Source organism: Mirounga angustirostris, unplaced genomic scaffold (assembly GCF_029215605.1).
Source record: "Mirounga angustirostris isolate CCGP_5_RB_7025 unplaced genomic scaffold, mMirAng1.0.hap1 SCAF_4, whole genome shotgun sequence".
Taxonomy (NCBI): Eukaryota; Metazoa; Chordata; class Mammalia; order Carnivora; family Phocidae; genus Mirounga; species Mirounga angustirostris.
This window is the reverse complement of record NW_026991712.1, coordinates 156466403-156489057: the sequence shown is the minus strand read 5'-3', so window position 1 is coordinate 156489057 and position 22655 is coordinate 156466403. Positions and strand designations below refer to the sequence as shown.

Here is a 22655-nt window from a genome sequence, read left to right as displayed (position 1 = left end):
CAGCTCTGACAACCATCAGGGACCCTAGTGGGAAGGAGTAGAGCTCCAAGGACATCACTTAGGACACTAAGATCCAGCACTCAGGAGGGAGAAGCAGGACGGAAGGGAAGAAGGAAGGGTGTTTGCGGATCATAAAACACATCGGTTGGTGGGCACCGAGGTCTTCAGGGCCCCATCAGTTGGATGCCCCCCTGTGACTTTGATCTGGTCAGCGTCCCCAGGTCTGTCCAATGTTTCCTGCTCCAGGTATCATCGTGATCACAGATGGAGTGACCAGTGTCCCTGATGTTGCTGTCTGTGAGACATTGCTGAACCAGCTCCGCAGTGGCACCGTGGCTTGTTCCTTTGTGCAGGTGAGGACTTTGTAGGAAGGAGAGGGAAGTGTAGTATGTCACAAAGCTGGACATGGCTGGTTACTTTCTTATAGGTGACAATTTCCCACATAAAGCCAATAACATAGTTGCCTGTGTGTTAGTGGGGTGCATAGGTGTCATGTCTAGAACAGGGTAGGTGGCAGTGGTGGGAGAGGACTCTCATCTTCGTCCTTAGGGTGTGGGGAGACAGCATGTTATAGGAAAAAGAGTGCTGAATTTGAAATCTGACAGTCATGTCCAGCCTCATCTCCCCTGTTAGATTAGTCATCACTGTTTTGATTGCACGGATCAGAAAACCCAACTCAAACTGGCTTGAGCAAAGGAAAAAATAGGAATATTCAGCAAACCACAGCCAATTTGGATTGATGGGCCATAGGGTGGGAAGCAAAGGGCTCTGGGAAACAAGACCACAGGGTAGGCATTGGCCAGAACATGAAAAGCTGGTTCTGCTGTATTAAGACGCTTCAGGATAATTCTGTGGGTGATGCAGGGAAGCACAAGGAAAGTCACGAGTTGGGTTTATGTTTTATAAAGGTCACTCTTGCTGCTGCGTGAAGGCAGGAGTGGAAGCAGGGGCATTAATAATTGCAGTGCTCAAGGTGAGAGAGCAACACGGCTTAAATTAGGGGAATAACGGGTAAGAGACAAGGGGATAGAATTGAGAAAATGAAGAGGTAGTCAACATGACTTAGAATTAGCAAGGTGTGAGGGGTGAGCAAGAAAGAGAGGTCAAGGATGTCTCCCACGTTTGTGACCTCAGTGGTGACTGGGTTGCTGGGAAGAGAAGCAGCTGGGGTGGAATGAGGACAAGATGATAAAACCAGGTTTGTGCATGTTGCATTTGAGGCACCTGTGGGTCAACAGGATAGCAGCAGAAAGCATCACCTTTGGAGTTAGGCATGCCTGCTCCACTTACTAGCTGTGTGACGTTGCGTGCATCCCTTGATTCTTGGTCGGATTCATTTGTAAGTGGAGATTATAACAGTGCCTCCCTCGTTGAGTGAGACAATGCATTTAAAGTGCTCAGCAGAGTGCATAATTATGTCATAGACGGCTGCTTTTCATAGCAGTTAGCAGTTGGATATGCAGATCTGGTACTCAGGAGACAGCATTAGTTGAGAGAGTTAGGATTTGTCAGCCTGCAGATGGCAGTTGAGCAGAGAAGAGGGCCCCTGAAGAACCTTGGGGAATACCAGTGTTGAGAGGTTTTTCATAAGAAGGGGGCCCAGCAAAGAAGGAAGGGAAAGAATCAGACAAGAACCAGGAGATTCTCATGTCAGAGAAGTCCGAGCAGCAGTTAACAGTGTGAGATGCAGCAGGCTGATCGGGTTAAATGAGGAATGAAAAGCACCCTCTTGATTTGGCAATGAAGAGGCCACCGGGACCTTTTCAGGCCATTTCGGTGAAGAGGTGGCAAAGGGAAGTGATTGCAGTGGGTGGGAGAGAAGGAAGCGGAGACAAGCAGACACGAGGACTGTGGCTATTCAGATCAGGTGGGGGCAGGAGAGAATGGAAGCTGGAGGGAAGTGCAGGGCGGAAGAGGCAGGTGCTTTGTTCTGTCGGTTTGGTTTTGAAGCTAGAGACTTTCAGCCCGTTTCTAAGGACCCGTGAGGAAGCAGAGTTTGAAAATAAGGGAAAGAAAAGGAGGCCTGATGGAGTAAAGTCTCTCTGTTGACAAGAGGGCACTGGCTCAAAGAAGTAGATTGAGGGATCCTTTGGGAGTGGAGAGGAGTCATTTCTTCCTTTGAAACTAGAAGGATAGAAGTGACGATGGGGATGAATTGGACCGAGGGCCTCCCGTCCCTCTCTGAAGGAAAAGGTGGGGGTGAGTACTGTGAGGAGGGGCGGCCAGCATCGGGGAGAACCGTGTTGAGGACAGCCCTGAAGGGCTTGCTGGGCTGGGTGTCACGTGTTCCCGTGTGGTGCCAACCTAGACAGCGGTGCCCCTTTCTCCAGTTGGGGTCCCGTGGGTAGGTTGTGCTCCTTGCTGGGGTTTGGAAGTCAAAACAGAGTCCAATCAAGAGGGCCAGGGATAGACTTGGAGAGCAAAGGTTCAAGGGCTGGCCGTCTTAATGAGGTCAAAGAGCGGCAGGAGAAGGAGGATGGAAGAAATCCGAAGGGGTATAATGGTGCGTAATCGGTAGGATGTGGCGATTGAAATTGCAAAAATGAAGTGGGTCCAAGAGAAGCCAAGGGCCAGCGTGTAGGCAGCGGGCAGGCGAGTGGAATAGAGGGAGTTCCTGGAGATGAGGGCTCAGGAACAGAGAGGTCAAGGAATTGAATGAAACATCTCGAGCTGGTCTGTCACCATCTTCCATCAAGGGCCAGCTAGTAATACTTTAAGCTTTGCTGGCCATACGGTTGTCACAGCTACTCAGCTCTGCTCTTGTAGTGTCAGAACAGGCATAGACAAGGTGATGGGCATGACTGTGTTCCAGTAAAACCTGTTCACAAAAACAGGTGATGTGCTAGATTTGGCCCACAGCTTATATGTAGTTTGCCCATCTCTGATCTACGGGCTTAGTATTCACAATATGGTCCATGGACTGGCAGCGTTGGCATCACCAGGGAGCTCCTTAGAAATGGAAAATCTTAGGCCCACCCCAGACCTATTGCATTTTAACAAAATCCCCAGGTTTTCAAACCCTAAGGTTTGAAAGCACTTTTTTTAGAGACACTAAAGTCCCTCCGATGGTAACAGGAAGCCAGTGAACCAGTTCTCAAAATCTTTAGTGAGTGGTGCAATCTGGCGTTTGATGTCCTGCAAAAGGGTGTGGCTTCAGCCAGGGGCCCAGGGAAGGAAAGTTGCAGAGCAGTGGTCTGTCCTGGGAGAACACTGACCCACTTCCTGCTTTGTGGTCCCCACGGGTGGGAATAGCCACCAGCCCAATCTCTTCCACTCTTATTTTTACTTCTTTCTCGGGTGCCTGTTTTGGAGGTAGGCCTCTTATTGTTCATTTTCTCTAGGTGGGAGGAGTTTACTCCTATGACTGCAGTTTTGGCCACGTGCCCAACGTGGAATTGATGAAGTTCATCGCAATGGCCACATTTGGTTCTTACCTGTCCACTTGTCCTGAGCCAGAACCAGGCAGCCTGGGTCTAACTGTCTACCACCGGGCATTTCTCCTCTACTCCTTCCTGCGCAGTGGAGAAGCCCTGAACCCCGAGTATTACTGCGGTGAGGGGCAGACTGGGGCCAGGGGTGGGGGGCTGGGGAGTGTAGCATGGACACGGAGGTGATGCAGGAAGGGGTCCCTGAGCTCGGGCCTGGGGCTGACTGTTCTGGCACGGTTCTCTCCCCTGGGATGGCAGCATAGCCCCCCCCAACCCCCCAGCTCTCTGTCAGCTCACGGATAGCCACCCGCCCCTCCCTCACCTCACTGGTCTTCTAGGCTCTCAGCACCGCCTGTTTAATGAGCACTTGGTCTCCGCAAGCAGCAACCCTGCCCTGGCTCTACGTCGGAAGAAGCACACCGAGAAGGAGGTGCCTGCTGACTTGGTCAGCACAGTGTCTGTACGGCTTCGAGAGGGTTACAGTGTCCGAGAGGTCACACTGGCCAAAGGTGAGGGTCACTAGCCTCTGCCCCGTCTCGCAAGCCTCAGACCTGCCAGACCAAGCGGAAGGCGCCTAGGTATCACCCGTGAGATTCTGCTTGTCATTGGAGACAAGTGGGTTCTGAGCTGCCTTCAGGGCCTCGTTCTCTCAGCATTTAGCTTCCCAGGTCCATCTTTGCCAGGGGTGGGTCATCGGAGGGTGGTGTGGTGTCCTGAACTTGACTCTGTTTTCACATCACTGCTGCAAACTTCTGTTTGTGGCAGTTGGCAGGCTCTAGGCCTGCAATCTCTGGAACTATGCTTGGAACCTTTAGCCAGGCTAGAGTTCCAGGAGGTCGGTGGGGCTTTTGGATAGAACTCAGTCCCAGGCTGGAGTCCTATGCCTTCTTCCCCTAACTAGTCTCCTGATTCCCCTGAAGGAGGGTCTCAGCTGGAGGTGAAGCTCGTGCTGTTGTGGAAACACAACATGCGCATCGAGTATGTGGCTGTGGCGCCCTGGCCCCTGGAGCCTGAGGGCCCTCGAGGAACACGGGTGGAAGTGACAATGGAAGGGGGCTATGACATTCTGCATGACGTTTCCTGTGCACTAAGGCAACCCATTCGCTCACTCTATCGTACCCACGTTATCCGACGGTTCTGGAACACGCTGCAGAGGTGAATGAGGTCACCGCTCAGTGAGTGATGCCCCGTTTGTTGTGTGGGGAGACAGGTGTGAAACTGGGAGCTGGTGAGAGCCCCCCTGAGGCCCAGGCTTGTGTCCAGGGTCCCACGTCCCCCTGGGGCTCCCTTCCTCTGTGCCCACTGGAGTCAGGGGTGGCTCAGGGCTGACTCTTGCTCTGCAGCATTAACCAGACGGACCAGATGCTAGCCCACCTTCAGTCTTTCTCTTCAGTCCCAGAACATTTCACGCTTCCTGACAGCACCAAGAGTGGAGTGCCGCTCTTCTATATCCCGCCTGGCTCTGCCACCCCGGTGAGTGGTTCTGATGCTCGGCAGCCCCACTCCACACCCGTCCAGGCTCAGACTAGCACAGCTTCTAGAGCCCAGAGCCACCTTCTTTTTCCTTCCCTCTCAACCTAAACCAAAATTCCTAAGCTTTAGCCTTGAGAGCAGTTCTCCTCCCTCCTTCCAAGTTCCTGACAGAGAAGGATCTATAGAGAGAGGCTGTCCTCAGCAGACCCCCGGTGCCAGACGTAAAGACTTGGAGAACGCAGAGGTTCCCACGAGCCCCTTCGCCCCATCTCCACGTGGAGTATTCTGGCCTCTCCCGGCGTCCTCACCCATTTCCCACCAGTGCCAACCACCGTGAACCGTGCACTGCCTGAAGACCGTAGCTTCCTTTGTCCTGTGCTGACTTCACCCTCGGCCCACGGACGTCAGCCTTGCACCGCCAGGCGCAGCTTTTGCTGGCACGCAGCCACCTCACCCTTTGCCTGGGTTTAGCTTAAAGGGCCACCCAGTCTGTCTCTGGGCTCCTCCCAATCTGGCCTTCATCCTGGAGGCCTCTGTGTTTGCTCCTGTCCCAGGCTGAGCTCTGAGCTCCTCTCTGACCCCTGGACCCCACGGTCCTGTTTGCCAGTTGGCCCTCGTGCCCTGTTTCTCCATGAATGCTCCTACAGGGCAGTCCTTCCCGTCCCCAGGTGCTCTCCCTTCAGCACAGTGGGTCCGACTCCTCCCACGCCCAGTTTGCGGCCTACTGGAAGCCAGTGCTGTCCATGGATGCCAACTCCTGGCAGCGCTGGCTGCACATGCATCGCCTGGTGCTCATCCTGGAGCACGACACGTGGGTATCCTCTGTGGGCTGAGGGGACAGGGAGGGTTGGGGAAGGGGGGGGCAGCAGATGAGCCCTCACCCACCGCAGCCAAGGAAGAATGATGACCCTTCTCCAGCCTTCCTGGTTACCCACGCCCACATCCTCAGATGGGACCTGGCAGAGAGAGACCAGCAGTCTGTTCTCTGCCTCCAAGCCTGGGGCTGCGAGGTCTGAGCTCGGCCCACACCGCTCTTCCAGACCCATCCCCAAGCACTTGCACACCCCCGGCAGCAACGGGCGCTACAGCACCGTGCAATGCAGGATCTCACACTCCTCACTGACCTCTCTGCTTCGGGACTGGAGCAGCTTCGTGCTCGTCGAGGGCTACTCCTACGTGAAGCTGCTCTCCAGGTGTGCAAAGCCATGGGCCCTCACTCCTCCCCCTCCACCGCATCCCACATCTCTTCCTCTAACCCCAGACCTTACCACTCCTTCTCGGCCCACGGACAGCCTAGAGCTGCTTACTGACCCCCATTTCTCCCTAGTTCCCCCGACCAGCCCCCCTCCTCCTTCTACATGGTCCGCATCATTTCCAAGGCCCCGTGCATGGTCCTTCGCCTGGGTTTTCCCATCGGCACACCGGCCCAGGCCCGACACAAGGTGAGCTGGGCCCTGACTGACTCCCAGACCCAGGAACCCTGGAGGGTGGACTGACTCTTTCTCCCCACACCATACAGGGCCAGGGCCAGTGGAGAGAGGAGCCCCCAGATCAAGGAATGCTTGGAGTAGAGGGCTCTCTCACCTTGTCTGGGGGCCCCTTCTCCCAGACCTAGAGGGGACAGGGTTAAGAGGATCTGATCACATTTCTCCCCCAGATCGTGTCAGGCTTACGGGAAGAGATCTTGCGGCTGCGTTTCCCCCACCGGGTGCAAAGCAAGGAGCCAACACCCAAGGTCAAACGGAAAGGGCTGGGGGGCATTGGTGGGGGCAGCTCTCCCTCCAAGTCCCCCCCCATGCTGGGCCCGCAGCAGGCCCTGTCTGACCGGCCCTGCCTTGTGGTCCTGCATAAGCCCCTGGACAAGCTACTCATCAGGTTGGTGTAGAAGCTGAGGCCCGGGTTGGGGCTCAGGCTGGGGCTCAGCTGGGTCCGAGTGGAGATCGAGGGGTTGCCTCTATTGCCCAGGTATGAGAAGCTACCCCTGGACTACCGGGCGCCCTTCTTACTGACACTGGAGCCACCAGGGCCACTGCCATTGGTGTCGGGCCGCTCAGCCTCTTCTAGTCTAGCGTCGCTGTCCCGTTACCTCTACCATCAGCGCTGGCTCTGGAGCGTCCCATCGGGCCTGGCGCCCGCACTGCCGCTCAGCGCCATTGCACAGCTCCTGTCCATCCTCACTGAGTACGTCACCCAGGCCCCGCCGGGCAGCTTGGGGCAGGGAGAGAGCAGGTGTAGACTCTGGGTTCGGCCCTGGCAGAAAGCCTACGTCAGACCCTGGCCATCTCTGAGCCCCATTACGCACGGTACTTAGCGCAGAGCAGCGCCTGCCACTGCCCTCCCCCACCTCCCGCACCTGCTACGGTCAACTTATTGTGGCCTGTGCACAATAAGAACTAGAACTTACTGCACCTGAGGCACCAGTAGTCTGAGCAGGGCTGCCAGCAGACAAGTCTGGCTGGACGGCTGCTGGAAGTGGCCACATAAGTGGCATGAGGGGCAGGAGGATGGACTCTGAGGGTCTCTCCCCCATCTCATCCCGTCCCCACCCCCACCTTTGTGGGGCTTCAGAGTCCGACTCTCCGAAGGCTTCCACTTCGCCTGCAGTGGGGAAGGAATCATCAACATGGTCCTGGAGCTTCCAATTCAGGTATGTGCCGTCCCTCGTGACGCCTCCCCACCAGGGCCCGTCATCTGAGGGACACTTGCCTGTCAGCCGGGTTGGGACTGCTGTAAACTTGGCCTCATGGAGACCCTGTGGTCAGAGGACCCAAAGCCTGAGGCCAGTCCCAGGACAGTGTGGCGGGGGCTGGGGTTCTGAGGGCCCGAGCTGGCCTGGTTGAGGTTTGCCCACGATCTCCTGTTCTGCCCTCAGAATGAGCCCTTGGGGCAGGCTGCAGGCGAAGAGAAGCACACCTGCGTTGTCCAGTACATTCTCTTCCCCCCACACTCTACCTCCACCAAAGACAGGTGAGGCCCAGGTCCTCTCTGGGAGCCGCCTCTCTCCACATTCCCACTTGTCCCTGCTGCCCCTGAAGTTGTCTCCTGGGCTGTTAGGGAGTTGGGGTAGCGGGTGCTGTTTCCAGATGCTTCATCAGGCAGACGCTGGTCTGGAAAGGCCACGTGGGAGTTTCGTCTGTCCTGTGCTCCCCCCGTGGACTGACCCCTTGCCACTCGGCTATGGATTGGACTCTCCTCTCTGCCAGGCTCAGGGCTCCTCCTCCTTTAGCTTCTCCACAGATGACGACAACGATGTGGAGGTGGAGGCCCTGGAAGGAGACTCAGAGCTCAACCTGGTCACCGAGGTGTGGGTGGAGCCTCAGTATGGACGGGTGGGACCCGGCCCTGAGAGCTGGAAGCATCTCCAGGACCTGACCTACTCCGAGATCCCTCGAGCTGTGAGTGACCCCTGCAGGTCCCCCACACCTTACTGGGGCAGGCGCCGTCCCCTCTGGAGTACCACGGCCTGTGCACTTCCTGGGCCCTCTGAAGCTCTGTGCTCTGCCCGTCTCTGTGTGGGCTTCCTGAAGAGCTGGACACCAGAGTCCTTGGGCCTAGGGCAGGCTGACCCCTGACCTCTGCTGCTTATGCCCTAGCTCCACCCTCGGGATGCTGCGTGCATAGGCTCCATGCTGAGCTTTGAATACCTGATACAGCTGTGCCAGAGCAAGGAATGGAGTCCCCTGCTCCCGGAGCCAAGGGTCTCTGATGGTCAGTGGGGAAGGGGCCCCCGGGGTGGAGCAGGAGAGTGGAGGGCGGGGGGCAACCATAGCTGGGGCATCTGGGTCTCACCATGGGTCTTGTCTTCCTTCCCTCCCTCCTAGGATTGGACCAGGGAGGAGATACCTGTGTCCACGAGATCCCTTTCCATTTTGACCTAATGGGACTATTGCCTCAGTGTCAACAGCTCCAGATGTTCTTCCTTCTGCTTTCCAGAGGTGGGTGAACTTCTTGCTTACTGACCCACAGGGCCAGTGGGCGTGGGAATGATAGAGCATAGAGAGCAGATGAGTCTGCACGTGAGCCAGAGGAGCACTGGGGCAGGAGGAGGCTTGGAGGCCACATGAGGGCCGCCATGGTCAGGGCTGAGCCAGGGTGCTGGGCAGCAGGAGGCTCTCGGCGCTGAGCGGAGTGTGTGTCGGGCAGAGCCAGAGGGCGTGCCTCCCGCCGAGGGGCCCTGCCCCGCCAACGACACAGTGCTGTGCCTGCTGCACAGCTGCCTGGGGCAGGAGCTGAGTGACCGGGAGACCCCGCTGACCGCCGCCGAGCAGGCTGCCTTCTTGAGTGAGGTGCTGCGACGGGCCTGCCACAGTCCAGGTGAGCTCCCACTTCTTCCCCAGACGGCACACTCTGGCCCAGCCCCCTTTTCCCTACCCCTCAGGGGGGCTTCTGTCTTTGGGTCTGGGCCTCCCTGTCTCTTCACCTCAGAGCCCTGCCTCTCTGCCGGCCCTGCCCTCGTCTGCCCACCTCTACTCCCATTGCAGGTCCAGAGGAGCCACCAGTGGGGGGCCACGGGATCCTAAAGGATCGAGCAGTCAGCAGCACCCAAGCCACTGGAGACTCAGCGCTTCCTGCCCTGGTCAGCACCGCTTTGTCTCCTTGAGCCCGTTTTCCCACTGACCTTCTGTTAGCACATATCCATGCCCCAACTTCCTATCACTGGGGTTGCTAAGTGCCTCCTGCCAGAGATGGGATGCTGTCACTCCCCTTTGTCTTGGATCTTACAAGCTATACCTACGGCTGCACTCCACGGTGCAGGAAGGGAGCAGGGGTGGGGTGGTCCCTTGCGGATTGCTCTGATGTTGTTTCTCTCTTACAGGGTGGAGGCCCTCCTGAGCCTCTCAAGCCTCTCATCTCTGCCCAGCTCCCTCAGTGGCGCTGCTATGCAAGGCTTCTGACCCCCCAGCATGTCTTTCTCACTTTCCTCCCGGCTACCTTCTCAGGTACGACCTGCTCACCTTTGTCATTAGCCCCACATACAAACCCCTGGACTTCCTCACCAACCTACCAGGCAGCTCTGACTTCTGTCTCTTTTCCCCTTCAGATGTCCTACATCTGGCTGCCTATGGCCTGGAGGGACCCTCTCCAGAGGAGACAAAGCCTAAGTTCGGGGATTGGAGCGGGGCCGCCAGCCTGAAAGATCTGGGAGGACCTGGGGTGAGGGCTGCAAAGGCCCAGGTCCCCACGCTCAGTGTCACCGCAGCCGGCGGTAAGGCTGCTAACTCTTAAGTTAGTTAAGCAGGAGCAGGAATGGGAAGAAACAGAAGGCTTGGAGTCCATGTGACACCTCTTCCCACAGACACTGCCCAGAACCCAGGAGACCTAAGCCCACCTTTCCGTCGGGACTTACAAGCTTACGCTGGGCGTCAGGCTCCACAGACAGAGGGTGCAGATGGTCCCCGGACTCGGTGTCCTGTTTACATCTACAGCTGTGCTCTGGAAGCGCTGAGGGAGCAAATGGTTGGCCTGCAACCCCCTCAGGCACCCCGAGACGTCGTCTTCCGGTGAGTACCCTCAGTATTGACCTAGGTCCTCCCCCAACCGTGGCCCCCAGCCAGGGCTCATGACCACCATGCTCAGGGGTATAGACAGACAGGTTGATGATCAGTGGCAGGAACTCAGTCCATGTCCTGCCAGCTCCTGGCTTAGCTTCCTTCAGCAAATCAGTTGAACTTGCTCGGCCTTGAATATAGTAAGTAGAGACGTATGGACAGTCCACGGGAGCGCGGGTGGGTGGGGAGTCTGAGATATCCCTTAGGAGAGTCGGCCAAGCTTGCTCCTCTCCCTCCTATTCCTAGGACTCAGTTCCTCGACCAGCCCTCCCCATCCTCAGCCTGGATGGAGCCCAGGTTCAAGGAGGCAGCCAACCATTGTGCCTTGCTGCAGGAGCATGCACAGCGATGCTATGTCCGTGGTGAGCAGGAGGCCACATTAGGGAGTGTCAGGGAGGAGGAGTCTTTGCGGGATTACGGGCACAGGGGCTGGAGGGGCCGTTCCTGAGCTTGACCGTCATGGCCCCTTCCACTTCCTCAGGGCTGTTCCGGAGTTTGCAGCAAGCACAGAGCGTCTCCTCACAGGACTTGCTGACAGCGGTCGACGCCTGTGAGGAGCTACTACAAGAAGTAGACATCACCCCTTTCCTGCTTGCATTGTGTGGCCATACTCGGGCTTTGCCCCAGGCACCCCCAAGCCCTGGGCCTCTCAGCCCTGGGCCCTTCAGCAGCAGCATCGAGGAGGGCCCTGAGCCTCGGGACCGAGCTGTCCTGGCTTCTGAGTCCAGGTTAGGATGGTCCCAGAATGATGTGTCAGGGCTGCGCAAGGTCCCTGTAAACAGCCCTTCCGAGCCAGGGGTGGGGCTGTGCAAGGTCATGCCCACACACCGGGGAAGTGGTTGCTTTGTCGCCGGCTTCTTGCTCCCATTTTCCGGTCTCCTCTCTGTCTCTCCTGTTCTGGCGTGAAGCGTTGAGCTGGGTGAGGGGTAGAGAGTTGCCGGCTGCCATCAGTGAAAGTAGAAGCTTGTTCTGAGGACGCTCGTGCAATAGTAGTAATCCCTGGAACCACTCTGTGAGTTTCAGAGTATGTCGCTCGCTGCTGAGTCCCCAGCTCACCTGAGGGGCCCAGCAAGTCCCTGATGCAGGGAGGGAGAAAGGCAAGCTAGCAGACAGCTGTGTTTCTGGCCCCTGTAGTGTATTAGCATCCGGGAAGCAAAAGAAGCAGAGGGAGGAAGGTGCTGATGATGCCCAGGTTTGAACTCTAGCCCAGTTCCCTGTCTGGAGCTCTAGACCCTCCACCTTTTGTGCCCCCCAATCCGTGCATTTTCTCCCCACCAAACCTTGCTTCTCCACCTGTGTTCTTCCACAGTGAATGAGATCACCCTCCACCCAGTGGTCCGAGTCAGGAAACTGGGAGTCCTCCTTACTCATTCCTCTGTGTCACAGAAACGTCCAGTCATTAAGAAACGTGGGAGTTCGAGCCAAAGTGGGTGGGGTGGTTCTCCTTGCCTCTCCCACTGCCCGTGCCATTGTGCTAAGCACCCTCGCTAGAACCAAAGATGGTGTGTGCCACTCCCAGAAGGGACGCAGGCTCCTCCGGGACTTGGTGGCTCTTAACGCCTCAACGCCCTTCACCCCCACCCTGCCCACTCAGCATAGAGACCGAGGACCTCAGTGAGCCTGAGTTTCAGAACAGCCGTGCCCCTGGCAACCCAGACCCTAGCCTGGAGATCTCTCTGACGGACGTCTGCCAGCTCAGAGGAGAGGCACATGATGCCCTTCATAGCCTCATCCAGGTGAGATGCTTGGGGGGGAAGAGGAGGGTGGAGGCCTGCCTGCCCCAGGGCGCCGTGTGCTCTCTTGGGACGGGGGTATATAGGTGTCTACTCTAGGCTAGCGGGGAGTGTTCTGCCCACGGCGGGCTGACATAATAGGCTCCTTCTAACCCCCAAACAGGAGAAGTTCCTAGAGATCAGTGGTCTCCACTTCCGCACGGTGCCCTCCAATCCACACTACTTCTTCTACTGCCCTCCATCCAGCCGGCGAGAGGTCAGCGGCTTCCTTCCTCCCTCCCTCGGACCCCCGAGCCATAGCCCCATGTGCCCACCCAGACCCTCTGGACTCTTGGCTCTCTGAGGCCCTGATGTGGCTCTTGTCCAGCCGTGGATAAAGCGGTCTCTTTCTTTTGCTCAGGATGAGGGCCCCCGGGACACAGCAGACAGAAAAGTCAGTGACCTGGAGTTCTCAGAGGCCGAGCTCATAGGAGAAGAAGGTGTGTGGGCAAGTGGGGAGAGGTGGGAAGGCTGCTTCAATCCGGGATTCGGGGCCCTCCACGGCCAGCCTGTCCCACTAAGCCCACGACATGCATCCCTGTCTAGGAGACACATCAGCCTGCTGTGTAGTCACCGAGAGTGACCCAGAGCTCGAGGTAGAATACCGCGAGAGCCGTGAGCCAGACCTGGGGCCAGTGGGGCTCGACTCCGCCTCGCTGTCAGATGCAGACACCGTGAACCCCGATGAAGACTCCTTCAGTATCCTGGGGGGCGACTCACCGACGGGGCCCGAGAGCCTGGTGCGTGACCTGCCGCCTCTCTTCCTGCACCTCACGTGCTCTGTGCGGCTGCGCGGGCAACACAGCTCAGTACCCGTGTGCAGCCTGCCCACCTGCCTCGGTGAGTCCAGGGTGCCCGGGGGCGGGCCACAGGTCCCGGTACAGCCCGCCTGCCTGTTGGAGGGTGGGGGGCAGAGCCTACAGAAAGAACTCATTAGCACTGAGGACTTGAAGTCTGTGCTTATCCCCGGGCTCCAGCAACCCCTGACTTTCCCCCTCTCGCAGGTCAGGTGCTTTCCAGTCTGGAGGGTCCCCCCATTGGAGGCCGAGTGCCCCTGAGGGACCTCAGTATTACCCTGGACGTCTTTGTGCTGACCTTGCCTCTGGAAGTGGAGCTTCCCCCGACCTCAGACCCTCAGCACCACCGGTGTGGCAGCAAGTTTGGTGGGGGGGGGGGTCTGGGCCTTGCTGGGGCAGGGTCCCATTAAAGGAATCTAGAGGCACTTGGGGACTCAGGACCCCTTAAGGATTCCAAGGAAGGAGTGCTGAGGAGGCCTAGGGAGAGGGTAGCTGCTGATCTTTGACCTTTGCTCCTACCCTATTCAGGTCCACGTCTGAAAGCAGTGCTTCATTCCCACGATCCCCAGGGCAGCCATCATCTTTAAGGTCAGATGATGGCCTGGGGCCCCCACTGCCACCCCCAGAAGAAGACAGGTACTTCCCCTTCCGCCTCACAGAGTTCCTTGCTCCCTGTCAGTTTTGTTTCCTGGAAACCAACATCTAAACCTTTCTTCCACTTAGGCATCCCGGACTATCCAACTTGGCCACACCCCACAGGCTGGCTATTGAGACCACCATGAGTGAGGTGAGGGCCTTCCCTCCCCCAAGCTAGGTGACAACCCCTTAATACTGTAACTGATACCCTTGCCAGCATGTGAGTAAAGTAAGGGGCCTCTTTATTCTGCGATCAAAGTAAGGTCACCCTCAAGCTGTGAGGTAGTGTCTTCTAGTCTGCGAGGGAGATGATGCCCCAAGCGTCAGGGAGGTGCCCCTTGCCACTTCCCGGATTGCTCTCCAACTGTAGATCCACTGGTTGCTGGAGGATGAGATGGTGGGGGCCCTCCGAAGAGGGGGCATCCCCCAGAGCGCTGCGTTGCAGCGGGCAGCTGCCCACATCCATAGCTCTCCTGGACGCTCCACCTGCCTTCGCCAGACCCTGCCACTGAGTTTTGTGTTTGGGCCAGAACGTTCCCTCACACAATTCAAGGAGGTACGCTGTCCCCAGAACACCCCCCGGTCATCCTGGGGCCCGTTCTTCCCTGGACTCCAGATACAGAAGTAGAAGGGCCTCTCCTGGTTTGAGTCCATAGCATTCCCTTCCGGACAGCCTCCTCACCACATTGTCCCTCACCCCATGCCTGGAGGCCCAGCTCAGTGGGAAGAGACCCAGCTCCCCTCCTTGCCACTAGGCCTGTTGAAGTTTAGGCAAGTCCCTGACCCTTTGCGCACCTCAACAATGGGGGTGCCGGTGTCTGCTTCACCAGGGAGTTGTGAGGGTCTGATGAGGTGTGGGGTGCCGTGAATAGGGTGGGCTGCTCCCGCCCGAACTGTAACCTTGGCTCCTGATTCCCAGGAGTTTCGCCGCCTGCGCCTCCCTGGCCATGTTCTTCTTGAGGATCCTGACAGTGGCTTCTTCTTTGTGGCAGTTGGCCAACAGCCAGGTGCGTCCCAGGGGGAGCCCCCTTCAGCAGCCTGGGCTTGGCACAGCCATGAGGACAGGGCCGAAGGCATCGAAGGGGAGGTGAGCCTTTCCTGGGATGACCTGGGAATGGGGGCGGGGGGTGGAGGTAGGTGTGGGGGGGGCCTGTATTCAGTTCTGACTTCCTGCCTCTCAGGCCCTGACAGCCAGCCCCCAAGCCCCTGGCTCCCCAGAAGGTTCTGAGGGCACCCCCCTCCTCAGCCTGCCACAGGGAGGTAAGAGAGGACTCGGGCAACAAAGTCTGGGGGCTAGGACCAGGGACTTGTAGATCCCCGGACCTGCTTCCATTTTCGGAGGACGGTCCTAAGCAAAATCAACAGAGGTTCCAGGCCTTTCCCGTCTCTTCCCAGGGAGCCAGCCTGGGCCCAGCCGGGGGCTGAGCCTTATGTCCAGTCAGGGCAGTGTGGACTCTGACCACCTGGGTAAGCTGGGACAACGCAGAGAGGACTCTAAGCTGTCAGGAGGCAGACGCAGGGCTGCATGGCGGAAGGACTGGGCAGGGGGCATCAGAAGGGACTGATGTGAAGGGGCCGGGCCCATCAAGCCTGATACACTTGGGAAGATCAGATGAGCCATAGGAAGGAGCTGAACCTCAGCGCATTTGACACAGGTTACGATGGCGGCAGCAGTGGCTCAGACAGTGAGGGTCCCAATGAGACCCTAGGGGAGAAGGGTCCCTTCACGTTGCGGACCCCGCCTGGGCCAGCCCCTCCACAGCCTTCGCTCTCAGGCCTCCCCGGGCCCTGTCTGCCTGACTTCTGGCTCATTGTTCGGGTGCTGCAGGATCGGGTAGAGGTGTACGCCCACGCACGGTAAGTAGGGCCCTGCACCCTGACTCTGATGTCTGCTGCTTTTCCCTGGTCCCACAACACTCCTCTCCAGGGTCGTTCCAAAGTAAGACTTGGGACTGAGGGTTTGGGGAGAGGTCTGACTGTATTCTGGGGCTGGAGGGTCCTGACCACTTCCCACAGCCTGAGCAAAGCAGGTCACTCTGCTTTCCTAATGGAGTTCAAAACTGGTAGGATTTGGGCTCCTAGCCAAGCATTAAGAGCTTCTCCAGTTCAGAGCAGCTTCAGAAGTTGACGTGGGAATAACAAGTGATATGTAACGAGCACTTACTATGTGGCAGACGCTGTTCTTAGTGTTCCACCTGGGTCAGCTCCTTCATCTGGGCCACGGTCCTAGACAGTATTATTCTCCTTAAGGGGGGTACCTCAAGCACAGGGAAGTTAAATACTTGCCCAAGGTCACAGGAAAGGGCAGAGCCGGGACTCACAGCAAGGCCCCTGGTTAAATATGGCTCCCATCATGGGGTGGGGTGGGTTTAAGAAGGAAGACCATCCTTCTGCTCAAGATCTGTGAATGGAGAGGAAGGTAGCTTTGGAAGCTGCCCACGTGGAAGCTGATAAAGCAAGCCTGGAGCCTGTGCTTCTGTAATTGCTATGGAGAATTCCGCTTTTCCCATTTTCCACCATGTTTGCTTCCCTCGGTCCAGTCCTACTCCCCTTTCGTGGCTTCTCTTGGCCCCAGCTCCCAAGCGCCTCCCCCCCTCAACTGTGTCTGATCCATCCCTCCCCTCCAGGAGCCTGATTCGGGAAGATGGGGGGCCAGGCACCGAGTGTCGCCACCTGCAGCAGCTCCTGGTGAGGCGAGTTGGGGAAATCTGCAGGGAGGTCAACCAGGTAAGGGGCAGCTGGGAGCAGGGCTTTCTAGGCCTGGGACACTGCTCAGATGAGGAAGGAGTTTCTAGGAACTTGACCTTCAGAGGCTCTTGATCCATCTTGGATATTTTCTTTGACACCTGGTTACTGGGGTACTCTTACTCCCTGGGCTCTACAAACTGGGGAATGCTCCCTCACCCACTCCTAGTAATGTGGGTTACTCTCCCAAACCCTGACTATGAGCTGTTTCATCTTGTGGCCTTGTGCTAGCATTAGGGATATAATAGTGAACAAGTCAGGGAAACCCTGACTCTCTGGAGCTTTGGTCGAGTGAGGGAGATAGACCTTGAACAACTAAATTACAGCAATCATTCCCATTACGATTGTAAAGAATGGTACAGAGGAAAAGTAGAGACTGCGATGAGAGCATATGACAGGGTCTAACCTTCTGAAGTGTCAGGCAAAGAATTGATTTTTTAAGCTGAGACCTGAAGGGTGGGGACCAGATTCTGGCAAAGAGGAGGGATAAATGTTCCTAACCTGGGGTTCAGAGCCCTGAGCCCGGTGACTGTGGGACACATCTCTGACCCCCCAGTGATTACTGATGCTCTCTTGACCGCTGACCGCCCGTGATAACGGGCATTCTCTCTGGCCTTTGATCACCCCTGACCACCACCACCAATTGTATGAGGAATATTTCAGTTCCCTGATACCCGGCTCCTCCTCCCAGCGGCTGCTTCTGCAGGACCTCCATGACAGTCACGTGTGTAACTCTCTTCTGGTGGCCGAGAGCGAAGAGGATCTGTGGCGCAGCGAGACCCCCTTCCACTCCCGTCAGCGGGCACCGCTGCCCAGCGATGGTGAGACCCCACCCAGGAGCCTCCCTGCCGCCCTTCCTGTGTCCGTGCTTGGGTGGGAAGACAAGCGCAGAGTCGCCGTGACTTGGTCACCAGTGCCAGGAGAGCAGGGAGGGTAGGACAGAAAAGGTCACTGAGTTTGGCCATTGAGAGTTCCCGTGTGTCGTTAGTGAACATAGTTTTGGCAGAGAGGTGGGACTAGGAACCAGAGGAGCCAGAAGTGAGAGGATCTTACACAGGTGGGGCAGAGAAGAACGACTCATTCAAGTAGCGTGGCAGGCACACAAGGAAGGGATTTGACAAAAAGGCGGACTCGAGCACATGTATGTTCCACAGGGAAGGAGCCAGGAGACAAGGAAGGGTTGAGGAACACAGGAGAAAAGGGACCGTGAAGGGTCTGTTACCTGTCTTCCTAAGGCCGTGCCTCTGCCTGGCCCCACCTTCCTTTCCAAAATGACCTTCTTTCCCCTTTGGGTCACAGGGCCGAGGAATGGTGTGGAGGGGTGGGCGAGTCGGCCAAGTCACAGGTAGAAGACCAGAGGGGAGGAGCTTCAGGCCCAGTAGGAGAATTTGCCTTCCGATCGGCTGTCCCTCCCGACAGGCAGGCACAGGGCCCCTTTGGGCTTCCGGAGATTTCTGGTCGCAGATAGGAAGTCCGAGACTCTAACCTATACTCTACTCGAGATGCTAATTGAAGTCTTAACACTTCCACTCTCTTCTCTTACTCCTGATGACCCTTCAGTGCAGCTCAGAGGGGAAAGCCAAATGATGTCATTCTTTTGCAGTTCTCCCGTCTGGTTTAAAAATAAAATCAGACCACTTCTTGTTTTTAATATTCTCAGCAAGTCAGTAGGTGAACGTTCCTAACAGTCCCGGACATCATGTCTCTCGGCACATCCTGAGATGTGCTCCATATCAAAGCACCATTCCCCTAATTAGTGGACTTCCCAGGGTTTGATGGCGTCTTCTGCACATTGAGCATGAGCTAGGACAGCCACGCACCTTTGCTGCGAATGCCTTCTAGCAGCGTGCGACAGAAGACGGTCGGAGCCCGGAGACAGCCCTTCCTCATTACCGTCTCTCCATGCGGTTTTGCTGGAGCCCTGAGCAAGCAGCCGCCTGTGTGCTCTCTACACTGCTCACACCTGGCAGCAGTTTCTCTGGGAGACCAGATGGCCACCTCTGCCACATCGGGAGGCTCCTCATCATGGGGAAGCTGGAAGGGGTCAGACAAGGCACTGGCCTGTGTCCTTGGGCTCGTGCATTCTGCCCTGCTGCCCTATGGGTTCTTTGGGGCGGCTGTCCTCCAGAGCACAGGGTTTTCCCTCACTCTGCGGGTGTGTATCAGCACTCCTATCCTCTTGGTTCTAACAGGGTTCTCGTTGCCACTCTTCGTGAGTACGACAGATGGGGTATATGTTATGTATTCTATTATGACACAGCCAGGGTGTCTGGACATTATCTTCCGGATTTTCTCATGCTCTGCCTTACCTGACACCTCTTCTTAGCTCCTTCTGCACATCTCCCTGAGAGCCTTTGTGCTGTGACCTGGCTTCCTAAGAGCATGGTCCTGCCTTGTTACCCGAAATGACCGGCTTTCCCCTGCAGGGTAATAGACAGGGCCAAGGAGTCCTGGCGAGTGAGGACAAGTAGGCCAGTTCCTAAGTGAGAAGTAGCGAGGGCAGAGGGCCGTGTCTCGCTTCTGATCCGCTGTCTCCCTTCCCCCCAGATTACGCTGCTGATGAGAGCTGTGCACCCCGAGGGTACCTAGCCGCCACAATGCAGTTTGTCCCTGGCCATTTCTCCTGTGACGTTGTGTGGGGAACCGTGATTCGAGTCCATTCGCGCCTGAAGATGGGGCCCAGCATGGGGGTCTCTCGTGGTGTGTGACGGGCATGAGAGGCAGGAGGAGGGGGAGGGAATCTGGAGAAGGGGGTGTCCTGAGCCCCTGTCACTCCCACAGCCATCCAGGCCCTGCGCTCCGTGCTCAATGCCTTCTCTGTGGTGAACCGGAAGAATATGTTTGTCTATCAGGAACGAGCAACGAAGGCTGTGTACTACCTGCGGTACGTGGGCCCTGAGAAGAGAGGGTGGGGCAGGGATCAAGGACGGTGGCCAAGGAGGTATGTCCAAAGACTGTGCCCCTCTCTCCCAGGCTCCTGGAGACTTCCTGCAGCGAGCGGCCATGGGAAGGTGATGCGCTGCCCCCCTCCCTAGCTCTGTCCCGAAGCCAGGAGCCCATCTACTCTGAGGAAGCTTCGGCACGTATCACCCCCACCCCCCAGGCCCCTGTAACTCCCCTCATACTTTGCCCCCTGGAGCCGGGCCCTGACCCGAGTTTCCCTGTAGGGTCCTCGTTCTCCTCTGGACATGGCTTCTAGCCGCAGTTCCGATGCTGCTCGTCCTGTGGGCCAAGTGGACAGGCATATCCAGCTGCTGGTGCATGGCGTAGGACAGGCAGGTAAGCACTGCGCAGAGGGGGCAGGGGAGTGACCAGAGGAGGTTCCGGAATCCTCCCGAGACTTCTCGTAGCACCTTCCTACTCTAGCTCATGCTGTGCTCTGGGTTTCCCTCAAGTAGGAGCTGGGCGGGACAGACAGATGTTTAGAGGGTAGGCCCTGCAGCTGATTGAAATGCAGCTTGGGGAAGAGGAGCCATTAAAGCTGACACCGGTGTCTAGGCTGGGTGACTTTGGGTGGATGGTGGCTCCACGGGCTGGAGACCAAGGGCAGGTTTGGGATGAAAGTCATGTCTGGGAGACGGTGAGCATGAGGTCCCCGGTAGGCAGCTGGATGTCGCAGCTCGTGTTCATGGCTGGCTTAACGTGTACCAGGTCTCGGGCTAAGACTCTTACATCCGGGGTAGATGGCATTATTAAGACGGCATTACTCCTGTCTTAGGGATGAGGACACTGAGGCTTTGAGAGGTGACACTCACCTGTCCGTAGTCACACAGTGAGCTAGAACTTAGCAGAACTAGAACCTAGTGCTGGCTGCCTCCAGTATGTGGGGGAATGTTCAAGTCTGAGGGTCAAGGGCCAGTCTGGGGGTTGCTGGGTCCTCTGCCAGGGTCTCCACCTTCCTGCCATGGCTGTGTCAAGGTCCCGAGATTACCGACGAGCTGGTACGGGTCCTGCGTCGGCGCCTGGACGAGGCCACCCTGGATGTCATCACGGTCATGCTTGTTCGGAACTGCAAGCTGACACCCGCTGATGTGGAGGTCAGCTCCCTCCCAGCCTCCAGTGGCCCTCCAAGGCTCGGGCGCAGGGACCGTCTGCGCTCTACCTTCTCCATGCAGCTCTGACGCCCCTTCCCACTCTCTGCAGTTCATCCAGCCCCCCGGCAGTCTCCCCTCAGAAGTGCTGCATCTGGCCCTCCCTGCCTCCTGCAGGCCCTGGCTTCCTGCCCTGGCCTGGTACCTGCGGCAGAACCTGCTCATCTTCCTGCACTCTCCCAAGTACACGGACAGCAACAGCCGCAACCACTTCCAGGTGAGGTTCGGCCCCTCTCCACACTCCCCCTGACGGTGGAACCGTTCCCTACGGGTGCCGCAGGTGACCTTTGCCCGTGGACCCATATACACCCCTGCCTCCCCCACCCCCTAAACCTTTATCGTCTACCTGTGCCATTCCCCGCTGTGGACATCATCCCCTAATGCTCTCCATCCGTCCGCTTGGGCTTAGTTCTCTGTGGTGCTTGTCTCCCCAGCACCCGCTGCCGCCACAGGGCGGCCTCCCCGACTTGGACATCTACTTGTATAACAAACCTGGTGGACAGGGCACCGGCGGCAAAGGTACGCTGCGGGGCGCAGGCCCACGCCCCCGCTGAGTGCTCGAGAGCCTTTTCCTGCCTTGTGGCTGGCGGGGCCTTGCCCAACCTTGCAGCTCAGGGCAATCTGGAGGTCTCGGACCTGAGCCTTGCTGTGGGTTTCTACAGGAGTCGCCTGCATCACTCTAGCCTTCGTGGATGAAGGGGGGAGCCCCATCTCACTGGCATCATGGCCCCTCTCCTCTCCGGGGCCCCTCGACCCACTACAAGAGGAGGAATTTGAGCAGCTGACCCAGGTCACTCGCTGTCCAGTCGTGCCAGACAGTTCTTCAGGTGGGTCAGCAGAGGGGGTGTTGAGTTAATGCTCTGGGAACCAGAGGCACCTTCATGTCACCCCCATTCTTTCCTCCAGCTCACAGTGGGGCCCCATGGCTTCGACTGGACGTGTGGGAGAAGGGGAACATCAGCATCGTGCAGCTGGAGGAGAAGCTCCGGGGAGCAGCCCGCCAGGCGCTGGCCGATGCCATGATGGAGCTGCGGCTGCTGCCAGCCTCGCTGTGTACAGAGGACGCATCTCCAGGTACGTGGCGTCCAGGGAACGTGCCGGGCCCAGGCGAGACCGTGTCTCTGGTGAGGTGGCAAAGGAGGGGGTCCAGGAAAGCATCGCAGAGGCACCCTCCGAAGTACACGTTCACAGTTGTCCTTTATCTTCTCTGCGTCCGCAAGGTGACAGGCCGGCAGAAGTGCACACGTGCGGTCGTCCCCCCGCTCCGAGAGGGACACCTCCTCAGGAGCTCCCTTCACACAAACACATAGCTCTCAGTTGCATACACCTCCACTGGCTAGCAGATGGCATAGGGGCTAGGCCGTCTGAAATAGGCACTGATGGTCAGTGACAGGAGTCTGTAACGTCTGATGTCCACAGGAAGTCTCCGGAGCGGGTCATTGGAAACCAAGAGCCCTGCGGGCCGAGCTAGCACCTTTCCCCCTGGCCCTGGCCCTGGGGAGCCTGTGACTCCCCCCAGCAAAGCTGGCCGCCGTAGCTTCTGGGATATGCTGGTAATCAGAGGATGGGAAGAGCTGGTGGAGTGAGCGTCTGCCTTCTTGCCTGTCTCCTGGCTCCCCTTCACCCCCCGTAGACCTTTCCCCAGATGGCCTGTTACATAAAACGGTTCTCTCCCTTCGGGGTGTGCAGCGGGGCAGGTTCTCTCTGACAGAGAGAGCCTCAGCTTGGCAGGCACCTTCACTGCCCTCTTTCTCATGGGGCTCTCATAGCTGCCCACAGGAGAAGTAGGGCTTTTACCAGTGAGGGTGCCGGGGCTCGGGAAAACTGAGTGCTGCCCAAGGCTAGGGTCTGCGCCTAGGCCGCCAAGCTCCCCCACCCCCGGCTCTCATTACTGGTCCACGACGCCCCCATCCTCCACGCCATCCCCCTTCCCAGCAGCACTTCCTCATTCACTTCCTTGCCCCCAGAGTAAAACAGAATGTGGGGACTTGGGTTCCCCCAAAACAACTGATGACATTGTCCTGGATCGGCCAGAAGACACCCGGGGCCGGAGGCGTCACAAAACTGAAAGTGTTCGGACTCCAGGTGGAACTGAGCGGGCACTAGGCCCAGATTCTGGAGCCCAGAGACAAAGGTGTGTGTGTGTGTGTCTTGTGGTGTTGTG

The 22655-nt window shown here is 57.6% G+C and overlaps 1 protein-coding gene across 6 annotated transcripts in view; it reads left to right on the top strand.

Moving 5' to 3' along the window:
- SZT2 (SZT2 subunit of KICSTOR complex) overlaps positions 1-22655 on the top strand; it is a 50387-nt gene that overhangs the window by 15839 nt on the left and 11893 nt on the right. For all 6 annotated transcript variants that reach the window (XR_010410962.1, XM_045897901.3, XM_045897902.3 and 3 more), the window contains exons 7-53: positions 247-353; positions 3342-3552; positions 3767-3937; positions 4349-4583; positions 4772-4901; positions 5570-5712; positions 5942-6094; positions 6229-6343; positions 6559-6776; positions 6867-7082; positions 7470-7548; positions 7774-7868; positions 8128-8296; positions 8495-8609; positions 8723-8836; positions 9045-9215; positions 9383-9477; positions 9718-9841; positions 9943-10107; positions 10198-10402; positions 10697-10812; positions 10932-11178; positions 12045-12186; positions 12347-12439; positions 12584-12662; positions 12769-13062; positions 13227-13368; positions 13548-13655; positions 13743-13806; positions 14026-14211; positions 14575-14742; positions 14837-14915; positions 15051-15122; positions 15311-15512; positions 16283-16382; positions 17092-17221; positions 18948-19100; positions 19182-19284; positions 19374-19479; positions 19568-19679; positions 20319-20437; positions 20544-20708; positions 20926-21010; positions 21154-21318; positions 21398-21565; positions 21911-22044; positions 22459-22625. Coding sequence is in view for 5 of the 6 variants with exons in the window: in XM_045897901.3 (XP_045753857.1) it covers positions 247-353; positions 3342-3552; positions 3767-3937; positions 4349-4583; positions 4772-4901; positions 5570-5712; positions 5942-6094; positions 6229-6343; positions 6559-6776; positions 6867-7082; positions 7470-7548; positions 7774-7868; positions 8128-8296; positions 8495-8609; positions 8723-8836; positions 9045-9215; positions 9383-9477; positions 9718-9841; positions 9943-10107; positions 10198-10402; positions 10697-10812; positions 10932-11178; positions 12045-12186; positions 12347-12439; positions 12584-12662; positions 12769-13062; positions 13227-13368; positions 13548-13655; positions 13743-13806; positions 14026-14211; positions 14575-14742; positions 14837-14915; positions 15051-15122; positions 15311-15512; positions 16283-16382; positions 17092-17221; positions 18948-19100; positions 19182-19284; positions 19374-19479; positions 19568-19679; positions 20319-20437; positions 20544-20708; positions 20926-21010; positions 21154-21318; positions 21398-21565; positions 21911-22044; positions 22459-22625 (6730 nt within the window). In the remaining variant the exon portion in view is untranslated. The remainder of the gene's footprint in view (positions 1-246; positions 354-3341; positions 3553-3766; positions 3938-4348; positions 4584-4771; positions 4902-5569; positions 5713-5941; positions 6095-6228; positions 6344-6558; positions 6777-6866; positions 7083-7469; positions 7549-7773; positions 7869-8127; positions 8297-8494; positions 8610-8722; positions 8837-9044; positions 9216-9382; positions 9478-9717; positions 9842-9942; positions 10108-10197; positions 10403-10696; positions 10813-10931; positions 11179-12044; positions 12187-12346; positions 12440-12583; positions 12663-12768; positions 13063-13226; positions 13369-13547; positions 13656-13742; positions 13807-14025; positions 14212-14574; positions 14743-14836; positions 14916-15050; positions 15123-15310; positions 15513-16282; positions 16383-17091; positions 17222-18947; positions 19101-19181; positions 19285-19373; positions 19480-19567; positions 19680-20318; positions 20438-20543; positions 20709-20925; positions 21011-21153; positions 21319-21397; positions 21566-21910; positions 22045-22458; positions 22626-22655) is intronic.